This window comes from Palaemon carinicauda, chromosome 17, assembly GCF_036898095.1.
Source record: "Palaemon carinicauda isolate YSFRI2023 chromosome 17, ASM3689809v2, whole genome shotgun sequence".
Lineage (NCBI taxonomy): Eukaryota > Metazoa > Arthropoda > Malacostraca > Decapoda > Palaemonidae > Palaemon > Palaemon carinicauda.
Genome location: NC_090741.1, coordinates 44,577,913 through 44,593,758, shown reverse-complemented (window position 1 = coordinate 44,593,758; position 15,846 = coordinate 44,577,913). Strand labels below are relative to the sequence as shown.

General features: G+C 31.6%; 1 protein-coding gene across 1 annotated transcript; it reads right to left on the bottom strand.

The window, feature by feature from the left end:
• Positions 1–1,935: 1,935 nt before the first annotated feature.
• On the bottom strand, positions 1,936–15,333 carry LOC137656053 (uncharacterized). The gene is made up of 4 exons (XM_068390228.1): positions 15,177–15,333; positions 13,232–13,314; positions 12,012–12,111; positions 1,936–3,893 (listed from the first exon to the last, which is right to left on the bottom strand). The coding sequence occupies exons 2-4, from the start codon at positions 13,302–13,304 to the stop codon at positions 3,713–3,715; spliced, it is 354 nt and encodes a 117-aa protein (XP_068246329.1). The 5' UTR covers positions 13,305–13,314; positions 15,177–15,333; the 3' UTR covers positions 1,936–3,712.
• Between the last annotated feature and the right edge of the window lie 513 nt (positions 15,334–15,846).

The window sequence follows — 15,846 nt, the reverse complement described above, 5'->3', positions numbered from 1 at the left end:
GTAGCCAATATCATAACTCAAGATAAAGCAATTAGTAGGATAAGAATGAGGCTCAATACTACTCAGTACTCTAGAATTTTATTCCAGCTGTGACCAAGTTGTGGAATGATCTTCCGAATCGGGTAGTTGAATCGGTAGAACTTCAAAAGTTCAAACTCGCCGCAAATGTTTTTATGTTGAACAGGCTTACATAAGTCCTTTTATAGTTTATATAATAAATATCTGTTTTAATGATGTTAATGTTTTTTAACTATTTTATTTTAATTTTCATTGCTTCTCATATCGTTTATTTGTTTCCTTATTTCCTTTCCTCACTGGGCTATTTTTCCCTGTTGGAACCCTTGGGCTTATAGCATCTTGCTTTTCCAACTAGGGTTATAGCTTAAGTAATAATAATAATAATAATAATAATAATAATAATAATAATAATAATAATAATAATAATAATACGTAAAGCAGACTAATATTTTGTTAAATATATGGAGACTATTTAAGATAGGTAAGGTATTATCATATCCTGGGAGCAATTAGAAAAGTTAATTATATGCGAAGTAATATTAATTAAACTGGATGTCGTTTGGGTAGATTAGCTTAATTGTCTGGTTAATATAACTCGTGAAAAGGTCATTTAGCATGTCCAGACATCCGGCATATCCGGCATGACTTAAACCTGTTGTAATACCTATGAATTCGTTTAAGAAAGAGCAACACCAAAGTTCAAATTTGCAGCAAATGTTTTTATGTTGAACAGGCTGACAAATCTTTTTATAGTTTATTTATGAAATATCTGTTTTGATGATGTTGCTGTTTTTAAAATGTTTTATTAATTGTTCATTATTTCTCATATCGATTATTTATTTCCTTATTTCCTTTCCTCACTGGGCTATTCTTCCCTGTTGGAACCCTTGGGCTCATAGCATCTTGCTTTTCCCAACAAGCGTTGTAGCTTAGCTAATAATAATGATAATGATAATAATAATAATAATAATAATATGAGGAAAGTACTTTATGATTTGATGCACATTTGCCAATTATCTGAATTATTTTTTTAGTATTTTATTCAGGTTATTTTTATCCTTTGCTTCTTAAGATGACTCATACTGCATTTGCTTTGTAAATCACCATTATTTCTGCCCACACTTATCAATAGTTTGATGATATTACCAGTGCTGTATTAACCCATAGAAGGGCCCATAGGCTTCAAGCTTCTTTGGGGACCTTGGCATCTGCCTAGGCACTCCATCCCCTCAGTGAATTTCACGGTCTTCTTTCGTACAATTCATTATAGTAGTATTAAGAAGGGAATAATCTATAGTTTTATCATTTAACTCTACTGTAAAAAGAAAAAAAATAGCTTAGACACCTTCTTTTGGTGGGCTCCTGCTATAGCTGGGACGCTAGGCTTCAGTACAGTCAGCCTTAGGGATAGTACAACTCTTATTATTATTATTATTATTATTATTATTATTATTATTATTATTATTATTATTATTATTATTAAGTTACAACCCTAGTTGGAAAAGCAGGATGCTGTAAGCCCAGGGACCCCAGCAGGGAAAATAGCCTAGTGATGAAAGGAAACAAGGAAAAATAAAGTACTTTAAGAACAGTAACAACATTAAATAAATATTTCCTATATAAACTATAAAAAATCTAACAAAACAAGAGGAAGAGAAATTATATAGAATAGTGTGCCCGAGTGTACCCTCAAGCAAGAGAACTCTACTCCAAGACAGTGATAGACCATAGTACAGAGGCTGTGGCACTACCTAAGACAGTTCATTAAATACCTGTAGAAAGATTTGTTCGAATCTTCATAAAACATAAATCTGGGAATTTAAAAAAAAAGATAATTTTGAAGGTAGTTCGAGTTTATTGCATATTTATTCATATCCTGAAAGAGAACATTGATATTTTTACAATTTTCCACTCGTTCTTCAGTTCCTGGAAAAAATAGAACATTCGGCCATATCAAATCAATGGCTTCTTTGTAACAAGATTTGTCTTTTGGGTGTTTTTTTTTTATTTATTCAGCTGCTGTTCGTACTCTTTGCAAGAGATATAATGTAGCTGTTCGTACTATGTAAGAGATGTAATGTGGGTGTTCGTACTCTTTGCAAGAGATATAATGTAGCTGTTCGTACTATGTAAGAGATGTAATGTGGGTGTTCGTACTCTTTGCAAGAGATATAATGTAGCTGTTCGTACTATGTAAGAGATATAATGTGGCTGTTCGTACTCTTTGCAAGAGATATAATGTAGCTGTTTGTACTATGTAAGAGATATAATGTAGCTGTTCGTACTCTTTGTAAGAGATATAATTTAGCTGTTCGTACTATGCAAGAGATATAATGTAGCTGTTCGTACTATGTAAGAGATATAATGTGGTTGTTCGTACTCTTTGCAAGAGATGTAATGTAGCTGTTCGTTCTCTTTGTAAGAGATATAATGTAGCTGTTCTTCCTCTTTGCAAAGATATAATGTAGCTGTTGTTACCCTTTGTAAGAGATATAATGATTCTGTTTGTGCTCTTTGTAAGAAATATAATGTAGCTGTTCTTACTCTTTACAAGAGATATAATGTAGCTGTTGTTACCCTTTGTAAGAGATATAATGTAGGTGCTCGTGCTCTTTGCAAGAGATATAATGTAGCTGTTCTTACTCTTTGCAAGAGATATAATGTAGCTGTTCTTACTCTTTTCAAGGGATATCTTGGTGTCGTATACCTCCATGAATTATACGAAATCTACTGCAGATGTGTGAATTTTTGTCCAAAGCTTTTTAATGATCAGGGACCCTTTCTTGCCTCCTCTTACAACAGTGAGATCGGCAGATCCACCGTCTCTTCAGAGCCCTGCACCAAAGTCACATTATGGCACATTTAAGGGTCCTGAATGGTGAGATGGTGCCTACCTCGCTCAATTATGTAAGTGGTTGACATGAAAGGTCACTTTTATTAAAAGTGGATAGTTTGTAAGATGATATAGGTTGGTTATTATGCAGTTGTAACCTTTGTCTGGTAACCGGTCGCTTTGTTATGGTCAGGCCAGACGAGTTACAGTATAGTAAATCTTCTAAGTGGTCCTGTATATCTGGTCAAGAAACATGGACTTAAAATTGAAACTTCTGGATTTCTATTGTGGCATTCTTTCTTTGCACCTTGATCAGGTAGTTTCATTGTCCCATCTTAAGTTAACCTTATATGTATTTGTATTCAATTCTCTGTGATCTCAACATAGCTGCAAACCATTGAAACTAACCTTCATTAAGTAAAAGATTCCAAGAAAGATTATCCAATAGTCTGGTACTCCGCACTTGCCATAATCCCTTGTTTTACTGATTCATGAAACCTTTATAACCTCTGACCTCATGAAAGTTAACCAAGCCTGGCCCAAGCCTCGCCTGAGTCTCATGCCAAAGTCACATTATGGCACATGAAATGGACACAGTGTGTTGCCCTGCTCGACTTGGGTTCTCTCATAGTAAAAAAGTTAAAAGAAAGAATTCCAGTCTCAGATAATTTGGGATTTATCGCAGCCAAAGGCTTACACGTATGGCGATCTTAACGCGGGTCCAAGCATATTATAGCAGATTTCTATGGGCCACTTATCCATCGTCACATTTTGGATATTACAACCGGGTCCAGTTTTCCTGTCCATTATACAGGGACCTTCGATATTACACACATCCTGCAGTAGACTTTTCGTACAAGTTCAGATGCAATCGTCTGCCCCCCACAGGCCAGCTATCCAACGTCGCATCTTGGGTGTGTGCTTCCAGGGCGGTGTTCCGCAGGACATTGCAACAGAACGTGGTGTTTCCATTCCACTGAGGATGAGGATGGTGTGTGTGTTCCAGCTACTGGATGATTCATTCTTGAGATTCTTTGGTTGGCTGAAAGATACAGAGAATGGGAATATCGTTATATGTTTTGCAGATCTACGAAAGTAGATTTTTTAGCAATATTCTCAATATTGAAGCAAGGAAATTTTCCCAACTAATTAAATTGAAGCAAGGAAAATTTACCAACTGATTGAATTGAAGCAAGGAAAATTTACCAACTAATTGAAATGAAGCAAGGAAAATTTACCAACTGATTGAATTGAAGCAAGGAAAATTTACCAACTAATTGAATTGAAGCAAGGAAAATTTACCAACTGATTGAATTGAAGCAAGGAAAATTTACCAACTAATTGAAATGAAGCAAGGAAAATTTACCAACTGATTGAATTGAAGCAAGGAAAATTTACCAACTAATTGAAATGAAGCAAGGAAAATTTACCAACTGATTGAATTGAAGCAAGGAAAATTTACCAACTAATTGAATTGAAGCAAGGAAAATTTACCAACTAATTGAATTGAAGCAAGGAAAATTTACCAACTGATTGAATTGAGGCAAGGAAAATTTACCAACTGATTGAATTGAAGCAAGGAAAATTTACCAACTGATTGAATTGAAGCAAGGAAAATTTACCAACTAATTGAAATGAAGCAAGGAAAATTTACCAACTGATTGAATTGAAGCAAGGAAAATTTACCAACTAATTGAATTGAAGCAAGGAAAATTTACCAACTGATTGAATTGAAGCAAGGAAAATTTACCAACTAATTAAATTGAAGCAAGGAAAATTTACCAACTAATTGAATTGAAGCAAGGAAAATTTACCAACTGATTGAATTGAGGCAAGGAAATTTACCAACTAATTGAATTGAAGCAAGGAAAATTTATCAACTAATTTAATTGAAGCAAGGAAAATTTACCAACTAATTGAATTGAAGCAAGGAAAATTTACCAACTGATTGAATTGAAGCAAGGAAAATTTACCAACTAATTAAATTGAAGCAAGGAAAATTTACCAACTAATTGAATTGAAGCAAGGAAAATTTACCAACTGATTGAATTGAGGCAAGGAAATTTACCAACTAATTGAATTGAAGCAAGGAAAATTTATCAACTAATTTAATTGAAGCAAGGAAAATTTACCAACTAATTGAATTGAAGCAAGGAAAATTTACCAACTGATTGAATTGAAGCAAGGAAAATTTACCAACTAATTAAATTGAAGCAAGGAAAATTTACCAACTAATTGAATTGAAGCAAGGAAAATTTACCAACTGATTGAATTGAGGCAAGGAAATTTACCAACTAATTGAATTGAAGCAAGGAAAATTTATCAACTAATTTAATTGAAGCAAGGAAAATTTACCAACTAATTGAAATGAAGCAAGGAAAATTTACCAACTGATTGAATTGAAGCAAGGAAAATTTACCAACTAATTGAAATGAAGCAAGGAAAATTTACCAACTGATTGAATTGAAGCAAGGAAAATTTACCAACTAATTGAAATGAAGCAAGGAAAATTTACCAACTGATTGAATTGAAGCAAGGAAAATTTACCAACTAATTGAAATGAAGCAAGGAAAATTTACCAACTGATTGAATTGAAGCAAGGAAAATTTACCAACTAATTGAAATGAAGCAAGGAAAATTTACCAACTAATTGAATAGGAGCAAGGAAATTTTTCCAACTAATTGAAATAAAGCAAGGAAAATTTACCAACTAATTGAATTGAAGCAAGGAAAATTTACCAACGAATTGAATTGAAGCAAGGAAAATTTACCAACTAATTGAATAGGAGCAAGGAAATTTTTCCAACTAATTGAAATAAAGCAAGGAAAATTTACCAACTAATTGAATTGAAGCAAGGAAAATTTACCAACTAATTGAAATGAAGCAAGGAAAATTTACCAACTAATTGAATAGGAGCAAGGAAATTTTTCCAACTAATTGAAATAAGCAAGGAAAATTTACCAACTAATTGAATTGAAGCAAGGAAAATTTACCAACTAATTGAAATGAAGCAAGGAAAATTTACCAACTAATTTAATTGAAGCAAGGAAAATTTACCAACTAATTGAATTGAAGCAAGGAAAATTTATCAACTAATTGAATTGAAGCAAGGAAAATTTATCAACTAATTTAATTGAAGCAAGGAAAATTTACCAACTAATTGAATTGAAGCAAGGAAAATTTATCAACTAATTGAATTGAAGCAAGGAAAATTTATCAACTAATTGAATTGAAGCAAGGAAAATTTACCAACTAATTGAATTGAAGCAAGGAAAATTTATCAACTAATTGAATTGAAGCAAGGAAAATTTATCAACTAATTTAATTGAAGCAAGGAAAATTTACCAACTAATTGAATTGAAGCAAGGAAAATTTATCAACTAATTTAATTGAAGCAAGGAAAATTTACCAACTGATTGAATTGAGCAAGGAAAATTTACCAACTAATTGAATTGAAGCAAGGAAAATTTATCAACTAATTTAATTGAAGCAAGGAAAATTTACCAACGAATTGAATTGAAGCAAGGAAAATTTACCAACTAATTGAATAGGAGCAAGGAAATTTTTCCAACTAATTGAATTGAAGCAAGGAAAATTTACCAACTAATTGAATTGAAGCAAGGAAAATTTACCAACTAATTGAATTGAAGCAAGGAAAATTTACCAACGAATTGAATTGAAGCAAGGAAAATTTACCAACTAATTGAATAGAAGCAAGGAAAATTTACCAACTAATTGAATTGAAGCAAGGAAAATTTACCAACTGAATTGAATTGAGCAAGGAAATTTACCAACTAATTGAATTGAAGCAAGGAAAATTTATCAACTAATTGAATTGAAGCAAGGAAAATTTACCAACTAATTGAATTGAAGCAAGGAAAATTTACCAACTAATTGAATTGAAGCAAGGAAATTTACCAACTAATTGAATAAGCAAGGAAAATTTACCAACTAATTGAATTGAAGCAAGGAAAATTTACCAACTAATTGAATTGAAGCAAGGAAAATTTACCAACTGATTGAATTGAAGCAAGGAAATTTACCAACTAATTGAATTGAAGCAAGGAAAATTTATCAACTAATTTAATTGAAGCAAGGAAAATTTACCAACGAATTGAATTGAAGCAAGGAAAATTTACCAACTAATTGAATAGAAGCAAGGAAAATTTTTCCAACTAATTGAATTGAAGCAAGGAAAATTTACCAACTAATTGAATTGAAGCAAGGAAAATTTACCAACGAATTGAATTGAAGCAAGGAAAATTTACCAACTAATTGAATAGGAAGCAAGGAAATTTTTCCAACTAATTGAATTGAAGCAAGGAAAATTTACCAACTAATTTAATTGAAGCAAGGAAAATTTACCAACTAATTGAATTGAAGCAAGGAAAATTTATCAACTAATTGAATTGAAGCAAGGAAAATTTATCAACTAATTTAATTGAAGCAAGGAAAATTTACCAACTAATTGAATTGAAGCAAGGAAAATTTATCAACTAATTGAATTGAAGCAAGGAAAATTTATCAACTAATTTAATTGAAGCAAGGAAAATTTACCAACTAATTGAATTGAAGCAAGGAAAATTTATCAACTAATTGAATTGAAGCAAGGAAAATTTATCAACTAATTGAATTGAAGCAAGGAAAATTTACCAACTAATTGAATTGAAGCAAGGAAAATTTATCAACTGATTGAATTGAAGCAAGGAAAATTTATCAACTGATTGAATTGAAGCAAGGAAAATTTACCAACTGATTGAATTGAAGCAAGGAAAATTTATCAACTGATTGAATTGAAGCAAGGAAAATTTATCAACTGATTGAATTGAAGCAAGGAAAATTTACCAACTGATTGAAATGAAGCAAGGAAAATTTACCAACTGATCGAATTGAAGCAAGGAAAATTTATCAACTGATTGAATTGAAGCAAGGAAAATTTATCAACTAATTGAATTGAAGCAAGGAAAATTTATCAACTGATCGAATTGAAGCAAGGAAAATTTACCAACTGATTGAATTGAAGCAAGGAAAATTTACCAACTGATCGAATTGAAGCAAGGAAAATTTACCAACTGATTGAATTGAAGCAAGGAAAATTTACCAACTGATCGAATTGAAGCAAGGAAAATTTACCAACTGATTGAATTGAAGCAAGGAAAATTTACCAACTGATTGAATTGAAGCAAGGAAAATTTACCAACTGATCGAATTGAAGCAAGGAAAATTTACCAACTGATCGAATTGAAGCAAGGAAAATTTACCAACTGATTGAATTGAAGCAAGGAAAATTTACCAACTGATTGAATTGAAGCAAGGAAAATTTACCAACTGATCGAATTGAAGCAAGGAAAATTTACCAACTGATTGAATTGAAGCAAGGAAAATTTACCAACTGATTGAATTGAAGCAAGGAAAATTTATCAACTGATTGAATTGAAGCAAGGAAAATTTACCAACTGATTGAATTGAAGCAAGGAAAATTTACCAACTAATTGAATTGAAGCAAGGAAAATTTACCAACTGATTGAATTGAAGCAAGGAAAATTTACCAACTAATTGAATTGAAGCAAGGAAAATTTACCAACTAATTGAATTGAAGCAAGGAAATTTACCAACTAATTGAATTGAAGCAAGGAAAATTTACCAACTAATTGAATTGAAGCAAGGAAAATTTACCAACTAATTGAATTGAAGCAAGGAAAATTTACCAACTAATTGAATTGAAGCAAGGAAATTTACCAACTAATTGAATTGAAGCAAGGAAAATTTACCAACTAATTGAATTGAAGCAAGGAAATTTACCAACTAATTGAATTGAAGCAAGGAAAATTTATCAACTAATTGAATTGAAGCAAGGAAAATTTACCAACTAATTGAATTGAAGCAAGGAAAATTTACCAACTAATTGAATTGAAGCAAGGAAAATTTACCAACTGATTGAATTGAAGCAAGGAAATTTTACCAACTAATTGAAATGAAGCAAGGAAATTTTACCAACTAATTGAAATGAAGCAAGGAAAATTTACCAACTAATTGAATTGAAGCAAGGAAAATTTACCAACTAATTGAATTGAAGCAAGGAAAATTTACCAACTAATTGAATTGAAGCAAGGAAAATTTACCAACTAATTGAATTGAAGCAAGGAAAATTTACCAACTAATTGAATTGAAGCAAGGAAAATTTACCAACTAATTGAATTGAAGCAAGGAAATTTACCAACTAATTGAATTGAAGCAAGGAAAATTTACCAACTAATTGAATTGAAGCAAGGAAATTTACCAACTAATTGAATTGAAGCAAGGAAAATTTACCAACTAATTGAAATGAAGCAAGGAAATTTTACCAACTAATTGAAATGAAGCAAGGAAATTTTACCAACTAATTGAAATGAAGCAAGGAAAATTTACCAACTAATTGAATTGAAGCAAGGAAAATTTACCAACTGATTGAAATGAAGCAAGGAAAATTTACCAACTAATTGAATTGAAGCAAGGAAATTTTACCAACTGATTGAATTGAAGCAAGGAAATTTTACCAACTAATTGAAATGAAGTAAGGAAAATTTACCAACTAATTGAATTGAAGCAAGGAAATTTTACCAACTAATTGAAATGAAGTAAGGAAAATTTACCAACTAATTGAAATGAAGCAAGGAAATTTTACCAACTAATTGAATTGAAGCAAGGAAATTTTACCAACTAATTGAATTGAAGCAAGGAAAATTTACCAACTAATTGAATTGAAGCAAGGAAATTTTACCAACTAATTGAAATGAAGCAAGGAAATTTTACCAACTAATTGAAATGAAGCAAGGAAAATTTACCAACTAATTGAATTGAAGCAAGGAAATTTTACCAACTAATTGAAATGAAGCAAGGAAATTTTACCAACTAATTGAAATGAAGCAAGGAAAATTTACAACTAATTGAATTGAAGCAAGGAAATTTTACCAACTAATTGAAATGAAGCAAGGAAAATTTACCAACTAATTGAATTGAAGCAAGGAAATTTTACCAACTAATTGAATTGAAGCAAGGAAATTTTACCAACTAATTGAATTGAAGCAAGGAAAATTTACCAACTAATTGAATTGAAGCAAGGAAATTTTACCAACTAATTGAAATGAAGCAAGGAAAATTTACCAACTAATTGAATTGAAGCAAGGAAAATTTACCAACTGATTGAATTGAAGCAAGGAAATTTTACCAACTAATTGAAATGAAGCAAGGAAAATTTACCAACTAATTGAATTGAAGCAAGGAAAATTTACCAACTAATTGAATTGAAGCAAGGAAATTTTACCAACTAATTGAAATGAAGCAAGGAAAATTTACCAACTAATTGAAATGAAGCAAGGAAAATTTACCAACTGATTGAAATGAAGCAAGGAAATTTTACCAACTAATTGAAATGAAGCAAGGAAATTTTACCAACTAATTGAAATGAAGCAAGGAAAATTTACCAACTAATTGAATTGAAGCAAGGAAATTTTACCAACTAATTGAATTGAAGCAAGGAAATTTTACCAACTAATTGAATTGAAGCAAGGAAAATTTACCAACTAATTGAATTGAAGCAAGGAAATTTTACCAACGAATTGAATTGAAGCAAGGAAATTTTACCAACTAATTGAATTGAAGCAAGGAAAATTTACCAACTAATTGAATTGAAGCAAGGAAATTTTACCAACGAATTGAATTGAAGCAAGGAAAATTTACCAACTAATTGAATTGAAGCAAGGAAATTTTACCAACTAATTGAATTGAAGCAAGGAAAATTTACCAACTAATTGAATTGAAGCAAGGAAATTTTACCAACTAATTGAAATGAAGCAAGGAAAATTTACCAACTAATTGAAATGAAGCAAGGAAAATTTACCAACTAATTGAATTGAAGCAAGGAAAATTTACCAACTAATTGAATTGAAGCAAGGAAAATTTACCAACTAATTGAAATGAAGCAAGGAAAATTTACCAACTAATTGAATTGAAGCAAGGAAAATTTACCAACTAATTGAATTGAAGCAAGGAAAATTTACCAACTAATTGAATTGAAGCAAGGAAATTTTACCAACTAATTGAATTGAAGCAAGGAAAATTTACCAACTAATTGAATTGAAGCAAGGAAATTTTACCAACTAATTGAAATGAAGCAAGGAAAATTTACCAACTAATTGAAATGAAGCAAGGAAAATTTACCAACTAATTGAATTGAAGCAAGGAAAATTTACCAACTAATTGAAATGAAGCAAGGAAAATTTACCAACTAATTGAATTGAAGCAAGGAAAATTTACCAACTAATTGAATTGAAGCAAGGAAAATTTACCAACTAATTGAAATGAAGCAAGGAAATTTACCAACTAATTGAATTGAAGCAAGGAAAATTTACCAACTAATTGAATTGAAGCAAGGAAAATTTACCAACTAATTGAAATGAAGCAAGGAAAATTTACAAACTAATTGAATTGAAGCAAGGAAAATTTACCAACTAATTGAATTGAAGCAAGGAAAAATTACCAACTAATTGAATTGAAGCAAGGAAAATTTACCAACTAATTGAATTGAAGCAAGGAAAATTTACCAACTAATTGAAATGAAGCAAGGAAAATTTACCAACTAATTGAAATGAAGCAAGGAAATTTACCAACTAATTGAATTGAAGCAAGGAAAATTTACCAACTAATTGAATTGAAGCAAGGAAAATTTACCAACTAATTGAAATGAAGCAAGGAAAATTTACAAACTAATTGAATTGAAGTAAGGAAAATTTACCAACTAATTGAATTGAAGCAAGGAAAAATTACCAACTAATTGAATTGAAGCAAGGAAAAATTACCAACTAATTGAAATGAAACAAGGAAAAATTACCAACTAATTGAAATGAAGCAAGGAAAAATTACCAACTAATTGAATTGAAGCAAGGAAAAATTACCAACTAATTGAATTGAAGCAAAGGAGATTTACCAACTAATTGAAGAGGAGCAAGAAAATTTCCCAACTAATTGAATTGAAGCAAGGAAAATACACCAACGAATTGAATTGAAGCAAGGAAAATTTACCAACTAATTGAGTTGAAACAAGGAAAATTTACCAACTAATTGAATTGAAGCAAGGAAAATTTACCAACTAATTGAAATGAAGCAAGGAAAATCACATACCTTTTTATGTCTGCCAAACTGTCATGGAAAACGTCCATGTGACGTTTTCCTAATTTCTGATTAAGATTAGAAGGTTCTGATACAATCAAACCATCCAAATCTGAAAAATAGATTAAATAAAAATTAAAATGTTATTGGAGACAAGAAATGTGTTTGCAAACATTGTTACGTATCTCTCAATTTTAACTGTACAGGGTTCAATATATATTTTTTTTTTTTTTTTTTTTTTTTTTTTTTTTTTTTTTTTTTTTTTTTTTTTTACAAAGTTAATGTACTGAAGTTTCTTACTTTATAGTTTTAATAATAGTTCATTATTTTGCAATAGTACAAATTTTTATTTCATTTTTTTTTCATGTGGCCTAAGGCTTTAGAGTACTAAATTGACTTGAGTCTCTCTTTATAATTTGTATATGACAGATCTATTTTAAAGTTGTTACAGATCCTAAGATATTTTATATTCTTTTTTTCGTTACTTCTCATATAGTTTATTTATATGCTCATTTCCTTCCCTCACTGGGCTATTTCCTTGTTGGAGCTCTTGGACTTATAGCATCCTGGTTTTCCAATTAGGGTATGTAATTAACTGTTTCGTCAATATAGGAATACTGCTTATATCATCTTTTTCGTTTTTTTATTAATGTGATCATTATTATTTTTATTGTAATCATTATTATTATCATTATAGTTGTTGTTATTATTGTTGTTTGTCGTTGTTGTTGTTATTATATTTGTTGCAAAGCAAACTTCCAGTAATAATAATAATAATAATAATAATAATAATAATAATAATAATAATAATAGACGAATGAACACACACATAGGTAGGGTGGTTAGAAAATAATAATAATAATAATAATAATAATAATAATGATAATAATAATATTATTATTATTATTATTATTACTACTACTACTACTACTACTACTACTACTACTACTACTACTACTACTACTACTATTATTATTATTATTACAAGGTAAGCTACAACTCTAGTTAGAAAACCCGGATGCTATAACTCCAAGGGCTCCTCCAACCGGGTAAAATAGCCCAGCGAGGAAAGAAAACAAAAAAGTCAATTAACTATAAGAGAAATGGTGAACGATTAGGGTAACATATTTTAAAAACAGCAGCAACATTAAAATAGATATTTCACATATAAACTATAAAAAAAGAAGAGGATACATTGTGTGTCTGTACATGATATTTACTTGACCACTCACCCCAGTATTCTAGTAGCTCGAAGTCCTCTCCTCTGGAAACCATTCTCCAGTGTCCCATTTGGCTCCTTCGCATTGTGGATATGCTGGAATGAAAACCAACCAACGTTATTATTATTTAAATTGTTAAGCTACAACCCTAGTTGCAAAAGCAGGATGCTATAAGCCCATGGGGTCCAACAGGGAAGATAGCACAGTGAGGAAAAGAAACAAGAAAAATAAAATATCTTAATTACAGTTACATTAAAATAAATATTTCCTAAATAAAATATAAAAAAAACAATAACAAAACAAGAGGAAAAGAAATAAGATAGAATAGTGTGCCCGAGTGTACCCTTAAGCAAGAGAACTCTAACTCAAGATAGTGGGAGACCATGGTACAGAGCCTATGGCACTACCCAGGACTATGGAACAACGGTTTGATTTTGGAGTGTCCTCCTAGAAGAGCCGCTTACCGTAGCTAAAGAGTCTCTTCTACCCTTAACAAGATGAAAGTGACCCTTGAACAGTTACAGTGCATTAGTTAACCCCTTGGGTGAAGAAGAATTGTTTGATAATCAGTGTTGTCAGGTGTATGAGGACAGAGGAGTATCTGTAAAGAATAGGCCAGACTATTCAGTGTATGTGTGGGCAAAGGGAAAATTAACTGTAACCAGAGAGAAGGATCCAATGTAGTATTGTCTGGCCAGTCAAAGTACCCCATAACTCTCTAGTGGTAGTATCTCAACGGGTGGCTGGTGCCCTGGCCAACTTACTATAATATGTTTTCCGATGAAGGGTTTCAGCTTTGCTTTAATCTAGGAAAATGCTTCATCTTCATTTAATTTTTTGCAACAAACTTATGACATGTTCTACTCAGAGTACACGCTAAAGCCCATATAAGGGAACGCCAAAGTCCACTGACATTGTGGATTACACAGTGTGTTAAAGATGGTACTCAAAGTCTTTTCATCTATTCCTACAACCTTTGGTTCCTTTCATTTACAGAATTATTGCATTATGCCTTTACCTTTTCATCCGTTTTTTTATCTATTTACACACTGCTGTTTAACCTCTTTCACTTTACCATCCGCTGATTTCACTTTTCGTTCGAATTCAAGTTCTTGAAATTGGATCGCAAAGCCTTGTAATTTCATTAGGTTTCTTCCTCTTCTTCGTAATGATGACTCATAGTAATAAGGATTATATTTCAGTTTTACTTCTGTAATTACAGAGGGAATTGTAATTGCCAACCTCTCGTACTTATCTTGCCCAGATTTGGAGGAAACCAGAAACCAGGAACAAGAAGGATCTAGAACGCGAAGATAAAGAGAGAATTCCAAAGCTTCAATTCGAGCTTCTTTGTTTTAGATAAAGTTGAAATAGGATTTAAATTCAATAGAAAGTTTAACTAACTTGAATTTAAATCTAATTAATTGTTTTCTTTTGTTTGTTTACTCTAAATACCCTTTCTTTTAAAATGTACTCCCAATTTGAAACATCACATGTAATTCACGAGTCTATGATAATGAAGTTCAGTGGCCATTTAAAAAATTTCATATATTCTATAAAGAAATATATGACAATGAAACAATCTCCAGTAGATTTAGTAGATTTGAGAACAAAACCCTTAAAAAGGATATTGGGAGTTAAATGGCAGGATAGGATTAGAAATGAAATTCGAGTGCCATATGTGGATGAGATCATAATGAGGGTAGATGGAGATGGTTTGGGCATGCTCTTCGTATTTCCCGAGAGAGATTAGTTCACCAAACGTTCAGCTGGGCTCCACTAGGTACTTGAAGAGTTGGGAGACTCAGGCCTACATGGCTGCAGACTATGAAGCGCGAAGTAGGTAGTGATGAATGGAGAAGAACTGAAAGCTCAAGATAGAGACAACTGGCGAAAACTAACCGAGGCCCTTTGCGTCAATAGGCGTAGGTGATGATGATGATGATATTAATCTCACCTGAACAAGCTTCCAAAACTTGGCACAGTTTTCCCTACATTGGAGAATTGCAACACGTTCAGTGGGGTTTGTCCTTCGACCCGACACTTTGTGAACTAGACAACACGCAGTTGTCACTCCAAAGCGATTCAAGTTGTACTGATTTCAGTTTTCTCACGTTCCTTATTTTATATACGGAGAGTTCTCTCGTTTGTTGGTTGCCATTCCGCCTCTTCGTGGTGTGAATTAATAACGATCTGATAGAAATCATGCTGGTCGCCCACTCACATTGTCCATTACGGTGGCTACGGTTTGTCTCTGGTTTACATCTTACCTGTTGATTGGAAGTGGTGTTAAGGTAAGGTTATTTCGTACCTCCGTCAACGAAGTTGGAAGGAGGTTATGTTTTCACCCCTGTTTGTGTGTTTTTTTGTGTATGTTTGTTTGTGAACAGCTTCCCGAGCACAATTTAAATCGTAGAGTAATGAAACTTTCATGGCTTAACTGTTATGTAAAAAGTTGGAAATGATTAAACTTTGGAAGTTCAAGGTCAAAGGTCAAGGTCACGGTCAAGCAAAATGTCCAATTCACGTAATCAGCCATAAGTTTGGACATCGTTGTCATAGAGACTACAAACTTGGTTCATATTTGAGTGTATAGAAATCCACGCCAATTAATACATGTTAAGGTC